At 36.8% G+C, this 23,815-nt stretch overlaps 1 protein-coding gene across 2 annotated transcripts in view; it reads left to right on the forward strand.

The window, feature by feature from the left end:
- Positions 1–23,815, forward strand: part of LOC145684629 (uncharacterized) — a 252,013-nt gene that overhangs the window by 220,445 nt on the left and 7,753 nt on the right. For both annotated transcript variants that reach the window (XM_081757020.1, XM_081757019.1), the window contains exons 4-6: positions 1,882–1,923; positions 2,696–2,767; positions 5,426–5,516. In XM_081757020.1, the coding sequence (XP_081613146.1) occupies positions 1,882–1,923; positions 2,696–2,767; positions 5,426–5,516 (205 nt within the window). The remainder of the gene's footprint in view (positions 1–1,881; positions 1,924–2,695; positions 2,768–5,425; positions 5,517–23,815) is intronic.

Below are 23,815 nucleotides of genomic sequence, written 5' to 3' on the forward strand. Positions count from 1 at the left end.
AAATGTTAATCGTGCTGTGGTTATTTCAGTGCTTTCAGGTTCTGTACTTACTGCTTAATTAGCTAGAATAGTATTAAGGACTGATGACACCAGTATGTGGCCACTAATACATCTGGCAATTGCTTTGCCCGACAACATATGCTTCACTGTGTTTCCTGCATACATAACCTCAAGAATTTCAGCCAAACCGGATCCTGTTATGACCAAACCAATGCACCCAAGGAAACTGATAATCGTGTGCATACCTCCTAGTCTAAGGAGAGGGACGTATGCAGGGGGTGGGTCCTGGGGGTCCGGACCCCCCTGAAATTTCGACTTTTGTGTAAATTTAGCCTAATTTTAGGGGCAATTTTAGGAATTTAAATATAAAATACCCTCATAATGAGTTTAGACCCCCCCGAAATAAATTCCTGCGTACGCTACTGTCTGATGATACATACCTTTAACAGACTACTTTGTGATTCGTTGCTTACGATTGCAACTGTTTTCAAGTACAAAATTACAACGGCTGATCAAATGTTACTATGGGAACTTGGTTGTAACGTGCTGCATACTTTGCTATAAATAACAGCGTTGACAGAATGGATCCATGTTGATAATAGGAACCACAGATGATACAGTATGATGTTCATTCTTGTGAACCAGTTGACTCACGCGCTGCCAGTCAGGTACACTTGACTTTAGAAGACGTGAAATGTTCCACAGTATTTCAGCTTTTTTTTTTTAATCCAGAGATCCAAAATATTATTTGTTGTTTTTACAAACTTCCTTCTTGTTTTGATGTCTAACCACAGTACCTGAATTGCGTATGTGAGCGACTCAAAATATAACACCGTTCATCACATAAAACCACATAGCTCCCTTACTTTCAGACATAGATAAACAGTTTTGGTGTCGATGGAAAGGTAAAACTGGGATCTATTAGTTTTATTTCGGGGTGTTTTCCAGTATCTCTGAGCATTTCATAGTTATTACCCATGAAAGTGACAAAATAAGACAAACTCAACAACGTTTTCATCCTAACAGTAACAATATTTAAACAATCCTTCATACGATTATACCAATTGTACATTTCGGTGATTGTATTGTTTATTAGTTTCGATTTGGGACAAGAAACAGGTCTCTAGCTTGATTCATTGCGAAGATATTACAAGAAACATTTATCAAAGTGGTTTATGAAAATATGCAAGATGGCGGCCCAAAATGGCGGCTTTCCCGTAGTCAGATTTTTGTATGTTATTCAGGACACTCAATAGGAGCAGAAACAATAAAAATAGCTTTTATTACAATTACTTTTAGGTTCAACCTCAATTTTACTCGTCTATAATGCTAGGATCCTCAACTTCATCCGCTTCAGAACCCCGTTCGTGTTTCAAATCGTTTAAGTTGTAAGACAATATTTTCTGTTGAAACAATGTAGATTGCATTCGTCAGTTTTTGGATCTCACGAATTTGAGTTTTCAAATCTGATTTGAGTTACTCCCTGAGCAAAATAATACGTTTATTATAATGTATAGCACGTTCGCCAACTATCCACTTTGGCTTCATCAAACACTAACTCTTGCCGATCCTATCAGGTTTGCCGTGCTTTTGGCTTCGAGCGGGAAAAAAAGACGCCAGGTAGAGTAAATTTCTAACAGGATTTACGAAGGTATACAAGTAATGAAAAATACGTTATATTGGAATTTAAACATCTGTTCATTCCTCAGTTTTCTTTTTTTTTCTGTTTTTTGCGTTAATGCCTGATCTAATTTTCCTGAAAATGCATAGTATATTTCTTTAATTTGTTGAAGAAAAAACTTTTTTTTAGTGTTGAAATATCATTAGGAAATATGATTTTTATGTAATAATCACTATATTGTTCTGTATCTTATTTTACAGGCAGAGCAATGCGCAAATCATGTGGAGATGCTTTCAAATAAGGTAAGGCAATTATCATGTTATACGTATAAGGTAATTCAAAACGAAAAAAAAAATAGTAAATTTCCCAATTGCGAGAAAAAAAATTCTTCATTACCGTTTTAGTAAATCTTTATTATAAATAGAAGTTTTGGGGTCATATAGAAGAAAATATTAAAGTCCAAATCCTACCATTAACAGCCAATAATTCAGAAACCGAAGGTCTGTGCAGGGAATCTTTGAGTTTAACGTCCATCATTATGCTCTTTAGGCTAAGATAGATGATGATTAAAGTAAGTGAATGATTGGTGGAATGCGAAAGTATAAGAAACAGGAGTATCCCGAGAAAACCCACGGACACGCTGTTGTCCACCACAAACTTATTTGAACGGGGATCGAACCAGAAACCCCATACACTACAGATAAGCGCTCTACCACTTAAAGAAAAACAAATCATAGATAGAGCTCTCTTGTAGCTATACGGTTAGCGTAAGCGCCTTTGGCATCGAAGACCCGGATTCGATTCCTGACGGGAGCTCATGTGGTTTGGATCCCATGTTAAGCTGTAGGTACACGTGTCATATAGCTTCGCTGCTGAAAGGGACGCTAAACTGAAATCAAATCCTAGATACTAGAACCTATTATTTTATTATAGACAATCTTCAATGTTGTTTTCTTAATATTGTAGCTTAGAATTTGGTAAGGTTTCGATAAATTATTATTTTTTCCCTCTTGATTTGTATCTTCTATAGGCGCATTTTATTCATAGTATTATTTGTTTTCTTCTAATCTGTAGATTGAAGAAATGGGAGCCCTGATTGATTTAACATTGGAAGAGTTTAGCAGAGCCCAGCATCCCGTGTATCTAGTAAGTTTCTTTGGTTGTTTAATCTCGTTATGCATTGACTTCTTTCTTCATAAAATATTAACTTTTTGTTAAAATAAATTCGTAAGATTACTTTCCTAGTGAAGAACGTTCAGGAGCTAATGCTGCTACCATTACTAGTTTTTTTGCCCAGTAGCCAAATTTTAGCTAAATTGTGTTACTAATAGGCATTTCTTAAGTATACTTCAGTACAATACGGAATATTTTTTAAATGTTTGTAGTTGCTATGATTTTTAATATCGTAATTAATTTTGTATACCGGTACCTTAAGGTTTTTATACGCGTAACACGATTTGTTAAAATACAAAGAACGATTTCCTATTACAATTCGAAACCAATAAATAAATAAATAAATAAAGTAAAATAAAACAGGCCCACTATTTCTGTCAGTTCAAAATCGTATTATAATGCTATAAACCATACTATGTTCCAAGAATATTGCATATTTACCTATACACAGGATTAAAAATCAGACTTATAGTTCCCTCGTGGCTAAGTGATTAGCGTACCCACTTTTGGCGTGGAAGATCTGGAATCGATTCCCGACGGGAGCTCATGTGGTTCAGATTTCACGCTTAGCTATAGGTTCACGTCTTACATAGCCTCGCTGCAGAACGGGACGTTAAACTCAAAATCAAATCAAATAAAAAAAGATCAGACTTAGATATAATCCATACTACAAACATAAATAATCTTTTGAATAATGGAAAAAAGAAAGTAAAAAAATGAAACATGGCGCAAATAATCTTTAATACAGAACAAGGAATATCAAGGAGATAATAAGAAATTAAGGAGTGAGTACTGTATAGTAGGTTAAAAAAAAAAAAAAAACTTTGTGGTAGAAAGTAAAAAGAGTTTAAGAAGTTTCAATTACGTCCGGTAGATGTCAGTTGCTGAACGATGTCTGCATCCATCTAACGGCAAGATGTGTAACTTGCATTACCTTTGTTTCAATAGAAGAAAATGAAATATGGATAACTACCGATAAAGTCATCGTTACCCGTTAAGATGTTAGCGGATTGACTTCAATAACGAGCTTACGCGGGTTCAAAAATTCGCTTTCGTTCTAGAGTTATCGTATTGAATGCATGTAGGGAGTAGGAGTGGGATTTAGATTTCTGGGCTTTCGGCATCTATGGCCATTTAGCCCGTCATTTGAACGATAGGGGAAAGTACCCAACTTTCGTCCGCCATGGGTTCTTTTACTGCTGTTGGAACAATAATAGGTTTAGACACATAGAAATAACATACTATTGTAGTTTGGACACTTAGTTAAGAAATGCCGTATTGGATTTTGGAAAGATAATAATGAAATAAAAGAACTACTGAAAAATATTAAAAAGTACGAATTTTTGATTTTCAAAAAAAGTGTTCCTAATTTCGTACCCCAGTATTTTGAGAGAAAAGAATGTGTAAGTTTCATTTCGAAATGTACAAATTGCTTTATTTATGAACGTACTACACACACACACACAAAAAAAAAAAAAAAAAAAAAAAAAACGCCAATACATGAGAAATACTCGGAAACTGGAATATAATGCATATTAAAGAAATTAAAATTAGGCCTATGAGTTTCTTCGAAAATATTGTCCACTATTGTAATACTATCTTGTTCACTCCCGGATATGCCGCCGCTGAGCACGGAGCTTGTTTAATTATATTAGCTGTATTTTTCTTACGAAAATAGTCCAGAAAACAAAGAAGTTATTCAAGAAAAACCGTCAAAATTTCAGTTTTTCGGCTCTCCTGTAAAATTTTCAAAATGTCGCTTACTGCATTAATGCCGGAAAGGGACGATATGTACCTTCGAAGCAATATGTACGAAATAAAGTGGTCTTTTCAACGATATCGATTGCCGGTCATGACCAATAATATCATTCCTCAAAATATGGTACCTTCCTGGTGGGACACCCTATATATCTATATCTATCTTTCTATCTATCTATCTATCTATACAGAGAGAGAGAGAGAGAAAACCGGTTATTGAAAGATTAGAATAGCACCACTGAGTATAATATTGAGCAATATTAGTGACAGTATGCTACCTTGCTTTAGGTCTTTCTTTATGTTAAACCATTCTGTTATTCCTGCTTTTGTTTCCACGCTCCATTACGTTTTCTATACTGTTTCTTTATGCACTCTATGTACTTATTATCTAATCCTATTGGTTCTCATTCACGACACACTTTTTCCGTGGTTATCGTATCGCCTCACTTTTCCCCCTTTTATCGTATCGTACGCTTTTCCGATGTTGATAAACACTATCAGTATATCCTTCACGTGTTGAGCTCCCTTCTCTTGATTTGATTCGATTTGATTTGGGTTTAGCGTCCCTTTCAGTAGCGAGGCTATATGAGGCGTGGATATACAGCTTAACGTGGGATCCGAGCATGAACTCACGCCGGGAATAGAATCAGGGTCTCCCGTACCAAAGGCACATAAGCTAACCGCTTAGCGACGATAGAGCTCAATCTCCCTTTTATAAAACCATGCTACTCTTCCCCTAACGTATCTTCTATTTTGAGTTAACTTAAAACTCAATGTTACTCAATGTGTTGTTATGATCTACTAATCGTATAGCATACTGAAATGTAAATGTTGAAACAAAACATCTAATTTCTACTTCCTTTCTAATTCTAGATCGCTGATCTTCAACGTACATATGATAGCGTAAAAGCAGTGGAAGACGTGGTTTTGGGTGAGCATCAAGCAAGATTGTGGGAAAATGGAGGTAAAGAAGATTCCAGCTTTGTTCTATTTCAAATATACAACCAATGCGCATCATTCTTTCTTTCAGGCGTTTTGCATAATTTTTGCTCTTTCCAGTATTTCTAAGTTCATGTGATAATGTAAATGCATACAAAGAATTTTCAATAGAATTTCTAGTAGAAATATATGAGTACAGACTGAGAATTGTTCTACACAATGTTTCATGATCGTAACCATTTTGTGGCAAGTCATGAATTCCCGTGGCTGATTTAATCAACTTTAGCACACAAAACTTTATTGCAGTAGTCTAGTACATGATAAAGATACAACCAAGATAGTACACAGCGTGAAGCAGTTAGGCTGGGCGCACATTAACCAGAGGAAGGACAGCAAAGCTGAAGCAGAAGGAGGCTGGAGAGAATAAGTTATTCAGAGAATGGTTTGAGTACATTGACTGTGTGTTTCAGTCTTCACAACGTTGGAGAGCCTTTGTCTAGCAGGTGTTCAAATAAATATTCGGTACGAGACTTTGTTGCATTGCTTCCAGTACTGACCCTGGGCTCGGCTGTCCTATCCTCTGATCAATAAGATGGATCAATAGCTGGCTGGATTTGTACGGCCAGCTTTAGACTTCAATGCTGGAGCATTGAAAGTTGGTCCAATCACTCGATAGATATGCGTTACCGATGCTGCCAATCTCTATGAGCTATTTCCTCTGGTCACAAAAAAAAATTAAACCTAGAAACTATATTTCCAGGCTGACAAGGAAACATCTTATACTGATAGTAGCATTGCCCAATCAAACAATGTGCAATCGATAGAGGAGTGAAGAAAAGTGAGAAATCGGAAGTTTTACGGGCCGACACCCAAAGACACAGGAGGTACAGAGGAAAGAAGGATCTAGAATCATGTGAAGATAGCAATGCAAAAGATACACGGACACAGAAAGAACTTCAAAATTATTAAAGTAATCAAAATGACATTTACACAACAGTATAGCAAGCAACTATTGTACCCACAGACATGCTCAATAACATCATATGTAATTCAGTGTTGCCAACTGAGCACAAAATGAAGATTTGTTAAATGGCACAGAACACAAATTATAACATGTATAAAATCTAAATATGGGTATGGTTCTATAAGTATGGTTCTACACATACTTAGATTTTATACATGTTATAATTTGTGTTCCGTGTCATCTAACAAAACTTCTTTTTGTGCTAAGTTGGCAACACTGAATTACATATGATGTTATTGAGCATGTCTGTGGGTACAATAGTTCCTTACTATACTGTTGTGTAAATGTCATTTTGATTACTTTAATAATTTTGAACTTCTTTCTGTGTCAGTGTATGTTTTACATTGCTATCTTCACATGATTCTAGATCCTTCTTTCCTCTGTATCTCCTGTATTTTTGGGTGTCGGCCCGTAAAACTTCGGACTTCTCACTTTTCTTCACTCCTCTATCGATTACACATTGTTTGATTGGGCAATACTACTATCAATATAAGATCTTCCCTTGTGAGTATACCAGTAAAAACGAAATTTACAATAATGCTAGTAATAATAATATCACGTAAATGCATGAACACTATTCAATCAAATGCCTCTATAGTTCAACAAAGGAGAGACTGCAAAGTTTTGTTGAGATTGTTTGATAAAAAACACATACACTTTCCTTTTAAAATCTTATAGAATTGTTAGTTTTCTAAGCACTTGTGTAGCCAAGAGAGAACATTTGGTGGCCAAAACCCCGAAATAAAACTCAGTGGTTCTCCAATAAATTTGCAAACCAATTTTAATGTAAACCAATTTAGCTAATGATACTTAGATCTTACGAGATCTTGCGAGATCTACGATTTTTAGAGATAAAGAGAACAGGTTTCCTTTTTAAGTCTTTGTTTTCAGTACTTATGTTAGTATGAGACATGGACCTGAATATTAACTTTGGATTGGACTTGCATGAATTTGCCTGGAGATCGAACCGGATATCTTTCGCTGAAGGTACTACGCTAACAATATAACCAGGGAGAATTTGATATAGATTCTTTATATAGAGCATTGAGTATATTGATAATTTCAGGAAGGTGTTTGGTGGCGTGCGTAAAATGTTCACCGCTAAATTTTAATGTCAATTGGTGATGTGAAATAAATTTCACGTTTGTTTTTTTAATTAAGCCACTGGCTTTCGGTAAAGTACGTACACCCTCTGTACCTGTAGCTCAAGCTGTGATTTGATGGTTTAGTTTAATCGTTAAAATTCAGCGTTTCTTTTCACCAACGAGATTATACGAGACATGGAACCAAGGGCGCCGATCCTGGGGGGCCGAGGGGGCCCGGGGAACCCAAAAGCTCATGTGGGCCCCTTATTGTATTTATAAATGTACAATATTTGTCATAATTTGAATGTAATTTGTCTTAAAATCCTCATATATGCTTTCTGCATCTGAATGCCCCCCCTCCAAATTTACAGAAAAATCGGCGCCCTTGCATGGAACTACATTTTAAGGTGGATTCCCAATCATCATAATGCATTTAATGCTCTCTAGCAGCGAACAAACACAGGGCCACGTACACGTGCATTAGGTATAACAGAATTCGGTACGACTCGTGGAGCTGCCTTCCGAACACACACTTGAGAGAACGTGAAACAACAGAATTTCACCAACAATGTTGCCAAACTTAGAAAACATGGCAAACGAGCGAAAAAAAAGAAGAAACAGCACTTAAGAACCAATAACACGAACAGTAACAATTATTCGAATTAGACGGTAACAATAATGATAGAAAAAATATAAAATAACGAGAACGATGATAACAACAAAACAAAACTTAACGCAAATCTGGCAACACTGTACCCTCAGGAGATGTTCTCCGTATTGCGCGTGAGACAAAACTGACAAAATTTCATGGGTGAGGGTTCACGACCAGGACACACTCTCACGTTCTTATTGTGTGGTGAAATTGGTAAATTTAGGTCAAGCTTCACGACTTCTCACGATCACTATAGTTGCACCTCATATTTTAATTACAATTGACTGTGCTAAAATAGTATCAAGTGCGTTTCGGTACTATGTCCTACCTGAAGTAAAGGAAAAGAGAAATATCTGTCCAAGAATTAACGATCATGCCACTAGTAAAAATTACCCACGCTTAGATAAATTGTGTGTTTTATAGTAGATTGAAGATGATGAATCCAATGAAACTACATGTATTTCCAAATCTATCCATCCATGGTGTCCCGAGAAAAATTGTCTCAAAGCTGATAAGGGACCATTCCGATTTGGTGAATTCAATTTGCTGAGAATGACTGCTAGCATTGGGTTCAGCACCAAAAGAAACAAAGAAAAAGAGGATGTTTAGTGTCAGACCATATACAGGGCGGGAAATAAATGAGAGCGAAGTGCGAAGATAGAACGTAAAAAATGTCCAGAAATGCCATACGTAGAAAATGTCCAGAAATGCCATACGTAGAAAATATCTAGGTCTAGAAATGTCATGCTAATTTTGAAACGAGTGGAGGAATTGAAATCAAATCTTGGATATGAGGAATACATGTAGGGCTCTACTGAAGAGGTGTAATATGAAGTATTTTAACTGCCAATTGTATGTAACTGGTTGTGAGAAGAGTCACCAGTGTTACAACCGGCACGTTTTGTTGGTCTAGAAACTAATATATCAGAACTTTGAATGGGACAGGTGCCTTTGTGCAACGTACCAGACCAGCATTCATCCACTGGAACTACTTCTCATTCTGTTACACGTTGCAAACATTCTTCTTGACGTTCCAGCATTTGATTCTCTCTTTCTACCCCACGTGCATACAACGTGCTAATGAATCATACTACAGGCTCCCTATAGTTCATCATTCACGTCACCTTTACGACAGTATTGATATATTACCATAGCGTGGAATGCCTTCTGCTACAGAGGTCTTCAACTGTATTAGCGACTATTGATTTCAATAGACGATGTGCGTCAAGAGCCACATGTCACATGATTCCTTTACCGTATATTCTTCTTGCGCTAATTCCAACATGGCGGCTTTTCAGATGTCCCGTATGATTCACGTTACGCCTATTGAGTGGAGCTCTACATGCATTCCTCATATCCAATATTTGACCTCAATCCCACTACTCGTTCCAAAATTAACATGGCATTTCTAGACCTTTTCTATGTTCTATCTTCACACTTTGCCCTCACTTATCTCCCACCCTGTATACGGTCTGCCACTAAACACTCTCTTTTTCTTTGTTTCTTTTAGTACTGAATCCAGTGCTAGCAATCATTTTCAGCAATTGAATTCATCAAATCGCAATGGTTCCTTGTGAGATATTCATGGAGGGTGGCGTAGAGAGACAGGAAATGAACCTAGGATTAGCAACACTGTAGCGCCTGCATTTGCTCGGGACCGATGTGGCATCATTGATAAAGCTCTGCCATTTAATAATAATCGAACACTGGAATGGTACGAAACACGTGTTTGTGGAAGGCACTGTAGATCATTTCATGTAGTGAGAAGGGCGGACTGGGTATATTAGGGCCTAGGCCGTGATTACCAAGAAGGGCCCTCAGACTATAACACAAATTTCTAAAATAGCGTACAATGAACATTTTTCGATGGGCTATCGCATTATGCGGTTGTAAATTTGTTGTTACTTGGTAGTTTTTGCAAGCTATGATTTATCATTGGTCATTGGAAATTTTATGTCACAGCAAGTTTTAATAAAACAGCAAAGTACAGGATTTCCAGAAACATAAACTCTCGAGAGAATATTTTATAATTATTATTGTATTGCCATATAGTAGCTGAACCACTAAACAAATAATAGTCAATAACTTTTTACTGTGGAATGGACAGGAGAGCTTACTGAAAATTGAAACACTCAACTTCTAATAACGTTTGACTGTGGAATGAACACGACAGTTTTACTGAAAATGGAAAACACTGCTGAACCACTAAACAACTAATAATTTTAAAAAGTTAAGATTCTTTTCAGTTCAGATTATGAATGGCAGAGTTCCTGAATAACTTCGTTCACAGACACTAAATTAAATACGTCTCTTTCCATACTCATTAGTAAAAATGTGTCCAAAATGCCTTCAGACAAACTAGCTTTGAATGTTGTTTTCACCAACTTTAACTTTGAGAAGTACCTTTCACATGTCATTTGTGTGTGTGGTAAAGACAATTCATATTTGTATACAATGTATAAATTATTAAAACAACTAGACTGACATAGAAATTAGTACAAAGTTTTCCTTGGACATGACAAACAATTTTTACACAAGGTGTTCGCAGCATTATTATCACTCTTGCCGCGAATCCCATCCAAAGATGTTCCATCTCGCATAGAATGCATAATCACTATCATCATCTTCTTCTTCTACGGATTCAGCGGCATCATTCTCTTCAGTATCATCAAAAAGCAGAACGTTTTGTGGCAGAGTGTCATAACTGCTGGAGCGCTTTGCATATTTAATCGTGTTTTATATTTAGTTTCTTCGCAAGAACTCTGGAAACTCCTGCAGGCACACCATTCTTGTTGATTTCCGAAAAGTGCTTGGGATCCAGCATTTGAAGTTCAGACAGTAAGTGTTTGCGCTGCTGAAATCTACCACTGACACATGTTGCATCTGTATTCAGAATTTCGTGGAAGTTTTTTTCTTATTCTGAAGAAATCATATTCATTTACATTTATATTCTTTTCCAGTTCATCTGCGGCAAGCTCTCCTGGCATTTTCTTCTTCTTTGAAATTTTTCATTTCTATCTCTACACCAGATTGCGCAAGATGTTCATTTATCTTCTCACAGAATATTTTTGTATTTTCGTAAAACATTAAACAGACATCTTCTTTTTGCCTCTACTTAATTCTGAAGCTGCTTCTGCAAATTGTCTACAAGTCTCCAGGCCATAAGATAGTCCAATCCGTGATAGTGCAGATGTTTTAAAACAGGTTCCGTTTCTGTAAACAAGTCCTGATACACAGAGCACATCCTTACATTGTTAAATTCTGTCCATTTATTCAGCAAAGTCTCAGCTTGAAATGTTGATTTCGCGTCAAAGCGTCTGTCCTGTACAACATCACTGAGGAACAATAAAAATGTAAGAAATCGTGATGATGATGGACAATCGTCTTCGTCTTGGCTTCCTGTTTCGTAGCAACACTCGTTAGTGTTGATTATCGCATTCAGTGCCTTGTTTTTGCTTCTCCATTGCGTTGCAACAACTTTTTGAAGTTTTCGTAGTCCGTCATGTTCCTCGTGGCTTGCATCAATCATTTTCTTCCAAGCATCCTTTCTTTTGTAGGATTCAAACAGGAACACAGTACTGGTTTGAACCACGCCAAATAAATTTACAGCTTCAGGGATCTGCTCAGTCGAATTTGTCATAACCAAATTATGAGCATGAGCCATGGAGTGGGTCTAAATGATTTCTGGATTATCCTTCTCCAGTAATACTTTAACTCCTTTATAACATCCATTCACGTTAGCAGCTCCATCGAAAGAGCAGTCTACCATATCAAACATCAAAACATTGTTGGCAGAAAATACTCTTTCATTTTGATTTCATTATAAGTTCCTTGTCCTGTAGTGTCACTATTTACGACAACTGCTAATAGCCTCTCAAATACTTGACGTTGAAATATTCACCCTTGTGTCAGCCTTCAAATATAGATCGAACATTCCAAGATCGATAGAAAAATTTCACTGAGACTACAATGACGTCATTTGTTTACATTGTTTGAGGTAACCTGTATAAAATTCTTCAAATGCTGCTGATGTACCTTGGATGTTTTTACCGCCACCATGTGATCAAAACCAGGGATAAAAGTGAGGGGAAGGCGGGAGAACGTCGTCCCCCACCTCCAAAAAATATGTATGGCGTTCTCCCAGTTCCTAAAATATTAAAATGGGCAAAGATAGGCAGGGGGACGGCGTGACGTCATGCCGCTACCTACCGTCCCCCTACCTTTCCAGATCCACACGTGAGCAAAACACCTCTGTGACGTAACGTGAATCAACCTCATATAGTAGACACAAAAATAATAACGGCCGCTAAGGAAGAGGCGTTGTTCACTGCAGGGCTATGTCTATTCTGAACACGACCCTACTCTAAAACGTCATGCATTGTCTTCTGATTAGCAATCACGTTATTTTGGGCCTACTGTAGTAATTATCTACACCACTATTTTCAATCTCGTACCGTACTTTATTTGCATTATCGTCTACTGGATATGATTGTGATAGAGCACTTTTATTCCAGTGCTGGATAGAATTATGGTATTTATGCTGGCGAAAATATTCCATGTCAGCACTGTAGCATAAGCTCCAGTGAATAATTTCAAAAACGAAGCATGTTTTCTGTCTAAATGAACTCGATATTTGGACTAGGCAAAAGTAAATACATTTTTATAAATGCACTGCTTTTCCATTTTTGAGTTATCAAATATAGACCTACAAGATGTGTTAACATACATAAAGGACAAATCAGCTTGTGGTTAAATATAGGCCCAGCTACAAACCAGGCCCTAGTCTTAACGATGAAAGGGCCCAACTGCCCAGCATAATGAAAAAAGGGCCGGGGCCCCAACTGCCTAACATAAAGATAAAAGGCCCAGGGCCTCAACTGCTAAATGTAATGAAAGATGGGCCCAAGGCCTCAGGCACAAACTAAATCACAGTTTCCAATAATAAAAGACCATAGTGAAAGATGAGCCTAGCCACAAATCCAGTAACAAAAGGGACCTATTGAAAAAATTAACTTGCTGGTGAAAGGATGGAAGAGGTGTGTGTATTGGCAGCATAATAACCAGTGATCTACCGAATTATTTAGCTTTCTTCTGTTTTAGATTTTCTCTCTTTTCCTTTCTTTCTTTATTGTTTTCATTAATCTTTTTCTGAGAGGGCCTAGGCCGCAATTGCGGCCTAATAGTCCTGGCCACTCTGCCCTTGTGTAGTGATGATATTTCGTGACCTCCGAGATCTGAATTTGAGAGTTTGCTATTTCTTTCTGTGGTATATCTGTGAGGACATCTCAAAACCAAAGCATACAGCACACGGTTTGTAACTATTGCTGACTGAAACAAGATTGGAGAAGAAATCACTAACTTTCCTTGAAACACGATATACATGCATTCATCATTAAATGTATTGTTTTTCCTGTTTATTAGTGCATTTCACGTTAATTAATTTTTTCTGTTTCCTTGCATCATCCTGTATATCACCTTTTCAGGCATCACATACACGCGTCTGTTTAACAATAGCACAGTTGATTTCGCCATCCTCAAATTAGTATATAAAGCGCAGTAAGAAATTTATCCAAATGTGGACTCTTTTTACTGGTGGTGTGATCGTTAGATTTTTCTATCAAAATATTTCCATTTTAGACCTTTTCACTCATACCGTCGCACAGTGGTCGGAAACTAGGAAAAACCGGTCAAAAATCGATTTTGTCAACTTCGCCGCCTATGAAATCGGTATTGATATTTGATTATAAGTATCTCTCTTGCTTCCAAACCCGGAGTTTCGGGACATAGGAATATTTTCGCTGTCCAAAAAAGCATGTAAACACGAACAAATAAAAAAGCCGACAAATCAGTATAAAATGAAACAAACAATATGATATGTTTTAACCATTTATATTGTTTTTGAGGTCGATGAAAGCGTTTGAATAGTACCTTGGACTCAAATACTGTGTGTTTAGTGAAGAATTTTATTTGTTATCCATTGTCATATCATTTATATGATGGCTTTGTTAGTGTTACCAAAAAGTTACATATACGCTGATGTTATTAGCTCTACAGTCTAACCTTATCCTTCCTTATCTACAAAATAAGGCTTATTGTGTTGACCATGAGTAGTGCAAAGATTGAGCATTGGAAATAGCTGCTCCCAGGTGCTCCTGAAGGACTCAGTCCCATCTAACTGGAAATGCGTGATGAATAATGTTGTGATCACAGTTGAGATCTATTATCTGAGCCTTACAAAGGGAAAAGGGATATTGTCTTGTACGTAATTTGGATTGTCCTTCGTCCCTGAATCAAAGTTGTAGTGAACTCATACATATTGCAGTGATAAACTATCAGTCATGTGAAGATGCTGTAAATTAAACATCAGTGCAGTAGTATATAAGAAGATTCTATATTGATTTTTTTAATTTTAACGAAACAACATAATCCTGAACTAAATTACATTCCGGTAAGTATTAGTGTTTCTTCGAAGATGGTGCGGGTGAAAAACCGCGAACTTTAATTTTGTATCCTAAGGCCAAACATTCATTTGTTTTACTGCACCTTTTTATTAGCTGCACATACAATTAGAGGGAGAGCACATTGAACCTGTAACCACTTCTTGAATGCATATTAACTTCTGTCATAACTTCGTACTGACTACCGATGTCCAATTCACATAAGGCGTCAACATGTTATGTTTTCAATTTATAAACTGTATGTATGATATGCTTCACGATGGTGGATTTCAAGATGGCGACTTTCATTGTTCTATGTCCTCCCCAATTGTTCCTCACCTTTATTACTCCCCTACATTGTTCCTTTCGTTATATTTTGCAGTATTTGACATTTATGCGAGGTATTCCACACATTTGGACCACCCTGTATATATATATATATAACTGCATGTATTGTAGCAGAGGTTCTTCGAATCACTTTCGCTGTAGTTGCAATCGATTTAGAAGGGACAATTACGTATAGAACGAATGGCAGACGTCCGTCAACTTCCATTATTTCGGAATAGACTATTTTTGTCCGCTTTTTTCAAGTGTCCGGCCACTATGCGTCGTAGCAATACTGACTCCAAGGCCGAAGAACTAAATATCTGTTTGTATGCGTGATGTGTCTGTTATAAGCAGGAACAGAACACCTGGTAATAAATTATATGTTGCTTTAGTCACGGTTGAATTCGTTTCTGATATGAATCAAACAGGAAAAGTTAGCAATGGTGTGGGGTGACAGGTGAGGGAAGTAAAGTGAATGACATTCCACGCCAAAAGTATCTATTTTCAAATCAGGGTTTGCGTGGACCTAGGCTCACTATCAATCGATGAAGTTAGCGCCCAGTAATCTCAATAAGCTTTGCATTAGTTCAGACTTGTATTCACTTGAGTTCATACTCGCAACAGTGATGCCAACAATATTTTGTCTAAGTTTCTATAACTCAGTTAAAATGTCTCCACTTTACACCCAATAGTCTCTACGGGAAATTTTAAGATAATATATTACCATGTACAGTGGTGCCCATCCCCCTCATGTCCATGACGCACCCCCCCCATCAATTGTCTATCCGTAGGTGTTCTTCCATGAAAAAAAAATCTTTTCGATTAATTTTTACATCCCCTCAATCATATTTATATAGATTTTTACCCCCCCTAATATTTCAATGACGCAGTTTGCGTCATCGCCCCCCTTTGTGGGGAATTAGTCCCAGAAGCGACAGTCCTATTAGCGACAGGAACTGTTATTTGTCCTATGAACGACCGATTCATTTGCATTGAGATGACGGAAGATGATATGATTCCTTCTCTTAAAATATGTATGCCTCTGGCGTTATTAGCGCCGGAACAACCTTGGTATGAAATATGTACGGGCCAGTGATACTGTTCGTCAAATACATTTTTCCTCTACTGTGAGTGCAAATAAAACTTATTTTAATTTTGAGTTAGATTTGACATAAAACATATTAAATAACTTAACGAGACAACAGGGATTTTCCATAAAAAGCATATTCTTATGTAATTATTGAAAATCCAGTTGTAACATCCCCTTTCTTCAAAAGCTCTGTTTTCTGTACTTAATTTGATTCAAATCTAATTACTCACTAAGCACAGTAATATATTTTATTTTGAAAAACTTAAACATGTAACAGTTTCTCCAACTATCTACTTTTTAGACTTCCTAAGACTATGAATAAAATGAAAAAAATGATAGAAGACAGCTTTTGAGATCCCTTACATCTAATTGGCTAATCTCAACCAATCCCATCAATTACAATGCAGTTCACTCTAAACAACCCAAAAGGTAAACAAATTCTTTAAACTACCTTCCCCCCTATTGTAACCTACTAAAACGTAAACTAATTGCTTCATTTGCCTTCCTCTCTTGTTTTGACTTATAAATAAAAACTTGTCGTGTAGCAATCTGAAATAATCTCTTATAACCAGACGAACTGTTAAGTCCTGCGAGAAATTTGCAACTTGTGTAATAATTTCTTCGAATACATCGTGTTTTTAGATTTCTTTGATATAATCAAATGGTGAACACCTTTCTTTCCATGGGCGCCCGATGGGAAGGCAGGGATCGCCCTCCTGGCTCACAAAAATGTATAGGTAATATAGCAAACCACGTATATTAAATACCAGATATACCAGACGTGATACAGCAACCATGGAGATGCACCTCCTTAGAAAATTTTCTTCGGGCGCCCCTACCTCTTTCTGATTTCTTTCTTATGCCATAAACATATTCAATCTAAACTTATGCTCCGTATCTTTTTAATATGAAAATTTTAATTATACCCTACGTATATTAGAATCATATACATTACTCTAAATATTTAGTTAGTTTTCCCCTTGATACTTGATAGTCAATGTATTCATAGAAATTAATTCAAAAATATAATATTAGCAAAAACGTATAAAAGATTGTTAATGTAATGAGAGCATTCTCACGTATTAAAATCAGGTAGAGCGAAATTTTTCATAGTACATTTTGTTCGGTTCTAAATCACAGCATGATACAAGTTAAAGAAGAGAGAACATTATCTTCTTCCATTATCTTAGTATGAACGAATCGGTGACTCATAGGGCAGTTAACAGATCGAATCGGTCGCTCATAGGACAGTTAACAGTTCCTGTCGCTAATAGGAGTGTCGCAAGTGGGAAGACACCTTTGTGGGCACCCCTGCCATGTATTAAAAATATCCTTACATATAACTTCACTCCATAAAATTATGTATCTAATATGTGCTTTTACACATCAGAAATCTTTTATGCATGCAGATCTATTCTTTAATTAGGCTTTTCTGGAAGTATTGAGAGACAAGTTTGTATTTTACACATACTGTAGCTCTTTACAGTACGCTCTATCACTGGGTTCGGATCTCCTAAAGAACAAGTGAACCTTTACCAGTAGGTTATAATATTTTGTGTGTGGAAAGATATGTACTGATCCGTTATGTCAAGAGTTCTACAGTCTTCAGAAAGGGAAATTACAACTAAAATGAACTTAAGCCTAGGGATGCGCACGAGACAAGTCGAGACAGGATTTTCCTGACAAAATTCGAGTCGGGACACGGCTCTTCCAATAGAGAAATATACACTTTTCGAGTCGAGACATCGCTTTTACAGCACATTTTCGAGACGAGACAGCCACAGATCTTGTCTCGTGCGCATCCCTACTTAAGCCCGCCCCAATTTTGTTTCTTAACTTTGATTTAGTGACACTCAATATGGAGAAAATTCGTCGCAGCCAACTCAAATTCTATGGTATTTCCCTACTTTCTTTTCGGAAGTTAGGATATGAATCGATCGACCAGGGTTGGTACAATTTGTTAGGACAGTGTAAAGCACGCTAACATTGATGAATTAATTACCAATATAACGAATATGACGGTTAATTAAACTTTATTTTCACTTACTAGGTTTCAATTTTAAAAATTCGTACGTTTCCCACCAATTTAAGAAATTCGTTAGCAACAATTACTAAATGTTCATGCGTTTAGGAATATGTTCCTACAGTTGGCAATATTGGCTCGCAATCATTAATGAAAAATAGGTTTGAGGTTTGCACTCGCTCGTGCTCCCGTTCATTACTTTCATTGGGATTCGAGCTCACTCGGACCCGGGGTCTGCTATGCTATTCACATGAAGGTTGGTAAACTCGTGCTAATAGTGGCTCGTGCTCGAGTATTCAGCTCGAGGCCGATTGAGCCCAAAAAACTTGGCTTGCGAGTTTGAATATAGACACGTTTTAATAAAAGTATTGACAACAAATTTACACGTGCCATGACTCTATGTACACCCCTGGAATAATAGGAACTGTACAATTCAGGAAGATTGCCAGCAGAGAGCAAAAGATTATTAGAAAACTAAGGTTAAATACAACGCGTTTCGCCATAGTACCAATTGAATATTTTTTCCAGGGGGATGAACTTCACCCATGTACCAACCCAGCCAGAAACAACTTTGTGTATCCAAACTAAAAATGGACTGACAGAAAAATGCAAATTTGCATGACCAATCCAAAAACATTATAGAGCTGGAATAACTTATCCCTTCCAGGGATGAAAATTTTCATGAGTGGGGAATATTTTTTTTTTTTTTTTTTTTTGTCAGGGGTGAAATCCTTGGCACGTCTGCCCCCGTGAATTCGCACACTGCGTTATCCTTACCGCCATCAGAATCAAGTCACAATATTTTTTCATAGGCATTTATACATTGTCGCTAATTAATTTAGGAACACCATAATAATGAGGAAAGTGTGGGGTTCGTTTCACATTGTTTGTCTTTTTATTGACGTACCGCGTCGTTTTTTATCATCTAGACTATATGAGACGTGGATCTACAGTTTAAGATGGAATCCAAACCACTGTAATGTATTCAGTGTTCTCGCACCGGTCATTGAACCCAGGACCACGTACATCAAAGATTCTCGGCTAGCCACTAGACCAGGTGACAACGCTACGTTTCAGGTTATAAAACTATAGCAGACTTCCTAAGTGTGGAATTTCAATATTAAAACTGAAGGTGGTAGAGCTATTACTTTTTATTTTATTTTATTATTATTATTATTATTATTATTATTATTATTATTATTATTATTATTATTATTATTATTATTTAGTTTAACGTCCCACGATTATGCAACGCGGCTAAAGTGCAGAAAATATACTCTGTTATTGAACGCATGTCAAGTACTTTTCTTGCTCTCTTTCTTTATCTCTCTCTCTCTCTCTCTTTCTCTCTTACTGTTTCTGACCTACAAGCTGACTCATAAGTCTTCATACAAATCTTGAAAATAGTGAATAATGTTTATTTGTCCGTCTCAGGAAAGTGATCCAATGAAAAAAAGACACCACTAAGAAGGAAGAACGGATTGACATCATTTTTTGGCTGGAAATAGTACCATCTGTCATGTAGCACATACATTCAATGTAGTGGTGGATCTAACTTAGGGCTGGAGGGGCCTAAGCTCCCCCAGGTTTTTGAGTGATAAATTGGCAGCTCTCCAGTTTTTACTGTCACTGATTCAATGAAACAAACAGAACGCAGATTACCCATGGCAACGTGACCAAAGTTATCAAGAAATTCAGAAGGATAGGTTCCGTCGCAGGTCGCCAACAAACGCAGATCTGAAAGACCAAAGACAGCAACAGACGAAGGTACGTCAAAAATGGTGCTGGCAGCAATGACAAGGAGTCCGATAAAGGAGACCCGATGCCTCCGCGCGAAAATTAAAATCAATGTAGTGTCATGCGCATTGGTTAGAGCTCCTATCATTGGAGATGGAACCTATCCTTTAACTCTGGCATAATATAATCCCATTTGTAAAAAGAAAATAAACATTTTCACAATTTGTATGGAAACTTATGACTCACCCTGTATGGCTAAAGATGTTGAATCCGGAAATTCTAATCAATACCACTTCCGGTTCGAACAGAGGCAAGTGCAGGAGATAGAATCCATTCTTGAGGAGTTGAATCAAATCTTATCGTTTTTGCTCTATGGGGACCATTTCCATCAGCACTAGATTTCTGATTCTGATTTTGGGTTTAGTGTCCCTTTCATCAGAGAGGGTATATGATACGTAGAAGTACAAGTTAACGTCGGATCCAAACCACATGAGCTCCCACCGGGAATCAAACCCACTAGATTCCTATCACGTCCATTTGCTAAGAATGGTAAGGGCTAAGATGGAATCTATTTTCGCTATGTATCACTGTTTCTGCGTTGATACCTGTCTACAAATAGATGGATAGACGGACAGAGTAGGCAATATGACTTTCTATACTTTATACATAGGGCAGTTTGGAAGTATAAACAAACCCTCCTGCTGAAATAATATTTTCCCAGGGATGTAATGGAGAGTAAACAGCAGTATGCAGCGTATACCCACCTAACATTTTTGTAGTCCAGCGTATACTCTGCGAAAAAACAAGCCTATATGGGGGGTGGGTACACGCTCTATTTTTGAAAACGGTCGAGCGCATATCTACCAAAAAATCTAGCATAACATCACTGGTTTTCCCTAATGGAAAATTACTGTCCACACTCCTGTTGTTAAGATTATTCATTGAATTTTTATTATTAACACCTTCAATTGACTAGTGACTGGGAAGTTGTAAACATCCTGTATATGAATGAACAAAGCCTTAAAATAGGAACTCCCTTCCAAGCATTTCACCAAAGAACTGCTAACGATTTTTCGCTTGCATTGATTAATCTATTCATCTACCCACGTGAGTACATACAAACAAAAAACCCTTTTCTCTTTCCTTCTTTCTTATTTCAGTTACACGCTGTTCCTTTAGCATGTTGCCATGGAGCCAAGCCCGTGAAAATAAGCAAAACTGTTTGGAGAATTAAAAGTCAAATAAATTGCTTCGTGAAATGTACACTTTTCAAACATGCTTTCCTGTTCATTACGTAATGCTTTCCAGAAAGATGTGGAAGGAAAAAAGATTCCAGTTAACTTTCAGAGTTTAGCTTCCCTCTAATTTTACTTTTTCTTTGCATTTTCCGTATTTGTTTAATTTTTTTCATCACATTGTATTGGACATTCTTCAAATATTATATTATTTATTAATAAAGCCCACAAAACCTATGAAGACGTTTTGTATTATAAAACAGGGCCCGAGTTGGTTCAGTGGTAGAACGTTCTCCTCTGGTGCATGGGTTTCTCGATTCGATCCCAGCTCGCGCCAAGTTAGCTTTGTGGTGGACAAACACCATGTGCGTCGATTTTCTCGGGGTTCTTCCGTTTCCTTCCACTGTCTTCATTTCATCATTTTCATTCATTTCTCACCATCACGGTCTCCTTTAGCCAAGCCGGCATAATCGTGGGACGTAAAACTTAAAGATTTCATTTCATTTCATGTACTACAAAACAAACCGTGAAACTTGCAAAGGATCTTGGACAAGGAGTCGGTCAAAACTGTACTTCAAGGTGTCATTTCAGGATACTCTGAGTTTGTTTCTGTATGTGGACGCGTCCCTTTTTAGCACCGAGGTTATATGGGACATCGATCTACATTTTAAGTGGAATCCAACTCATCGTAATGCGTTCAAAACCTACTCACTAAAAATCGACCGTTACCAACTGCACAGGCACGTACGGTAGTCATTATAGCACCGAAAAAATGAAGGACTCGTCCGGTTAGTATTGTCAAAAAGTTGGCATAAAAAGTCGTTAAAAATTATTCGTCAAATTACGCTTCTCTTTCTGTAATATATATAACGTAAGACGTGGTTACTTTGCACAAGATTTAAGCAATTTTAACGAAAATCGCATGTAACTTACAACCGTAATGATTTAGAACACTGTATTTTAAACATATAATAGCTAAATATATAAGGAAAACATTAGGGCAAGTTCATTAGTAAACATTCAGTATAACCATAGCTATTGAAGTATAAACTTTGGTGCAAAGTAACCCCATAGCTGGAGTTACTTTGCACAACGTACAAAAAAAATTTGTTCAACATACGAACATAACGTTTCTGTGCAATGTTTTCCCTTCAGTATTTATACATATTTATACATTATACATTTTACTTTCTACACAAAACTGCAAGCAGTCTACAAATATTGATATTAGAATGATGGTAGGCCTACCAGTATCAGTGCTTAGTTTGAATTATCGATATTTGTAAATAAAATTATGTATTATCTGGTACCAGCACAGGAACCGCATTCTAATAGTTTAGCATATGTCCCACAAAAATGCCAACTGAGGAACAGAAAAAAAAATCCCGTGAACTGATTTGTCTTGGTTATTCCTTATATCCAAGAATATCATCCCAACCGTAATTAGTGGAAGATTTACGGGATTTGGGACTTTCAGGCTGAAGCCCACCCAAATTGCATGTTCTTTTTTTTAAATCTAATGTTAGTCATTCCTATGCATTTAAGTTACAAGTCCCCCCCCCCAAGTCTAGTAATTTCTTTTTTTTTTTTTTAAAAAAAACGAAATTTTTGTGAGTGAACCCTCACTCAAACTACTTTTCTGGATCCAGCACTGTTCATAATTTATTGTCCAACAAGAAATTAATTCCGACATCTTTCTAAATAGCAAATTTATATAAATTTAGAATGCAGGAGGTTCCAGTAGTAATAATTTCCTCTCTAAGCGGTATTTTGGACCGGTGCAAAGTAATCCCGGGTAGAGGCTGAAACCGCCTTCTCCCAGTTTTACTTTTTTTTATGACTTTAAAACGTTCCACATTTCAATTTCAATTATTGCATCAAAGTCCTATTATACACATTAGTATTCTACGAAACTTACTTAACTTCGACGGAAAATCTTGTTCGTGATATCTTTCAAATTTTGGCGGCCTTTACAGTGACTGCTTTCCATACCTCTACAACAATGAACCCTCTCGGTAATTACATCTGACATTAACCGCCAACATTATAGCCAGAATACAGTTAAATATTCTATTTTACGGTGCCAGTTGAAACTTCCTCTTTTCTATTCATAGTTTTGCCGACAGAAGGCTGTGAAACTCTTTTCATATTTTGTGCAAAGTAACTCTGTCTTACGGTATATATATATATATATATATAGGATAGTATATCTGTGATCAGTTTTTAGTTTCAATTCTGTCCTAGGTACGGTACAGAAACGTATAAGTAAAAAACTAATGGAAGGAATCATATATAATTAACAATATGTCATTCAGATTACAGTACCTTCACAATAATTTTCTCTTTCGTACATTTTTCTTTTCTTTTTTTTACTTTAGGTTCAATTTCACTTTTATGAGATCAGAAATGAGTTTAGAAAAATAATTTGGACAGAAGTCTAGAAAGAAAAAATATCGTACACTTACTTTAATTTATTTCAATCTTCTGCAGCTAATCGTCTTCGACTTTCTGCTCTATAATTTGTGACTCTCAACGGAAGCTCTACAAACTAAAGGGCATTAAAGTTTGGAATTGTTCTCCATGAGAGAGCAACGGGCAGGCCCGTATCCACGGGGAGTCCAGTGGGCTGGGCCCCCCTAAATTTTTGCTGCCCCCTCTAAAATTTTCACGGTAGGCTTGCAAATGAACTAAAATATGAACATGGTGATGAACTA

The sequence above is a fragment of the Thermobia domestica genome, chromosome 5 (assembly GCF_964235325.1).
Source record: "Thermobia domestica chromosome 5, izTheDome1.hap1.1, whole genome shotgun sequence".
NCBI lineage: Eukaryota > Metazoa > Arthropoda > Insecta > Zygentoma > Lepismatidae > Thermobia > Thermobia domestica.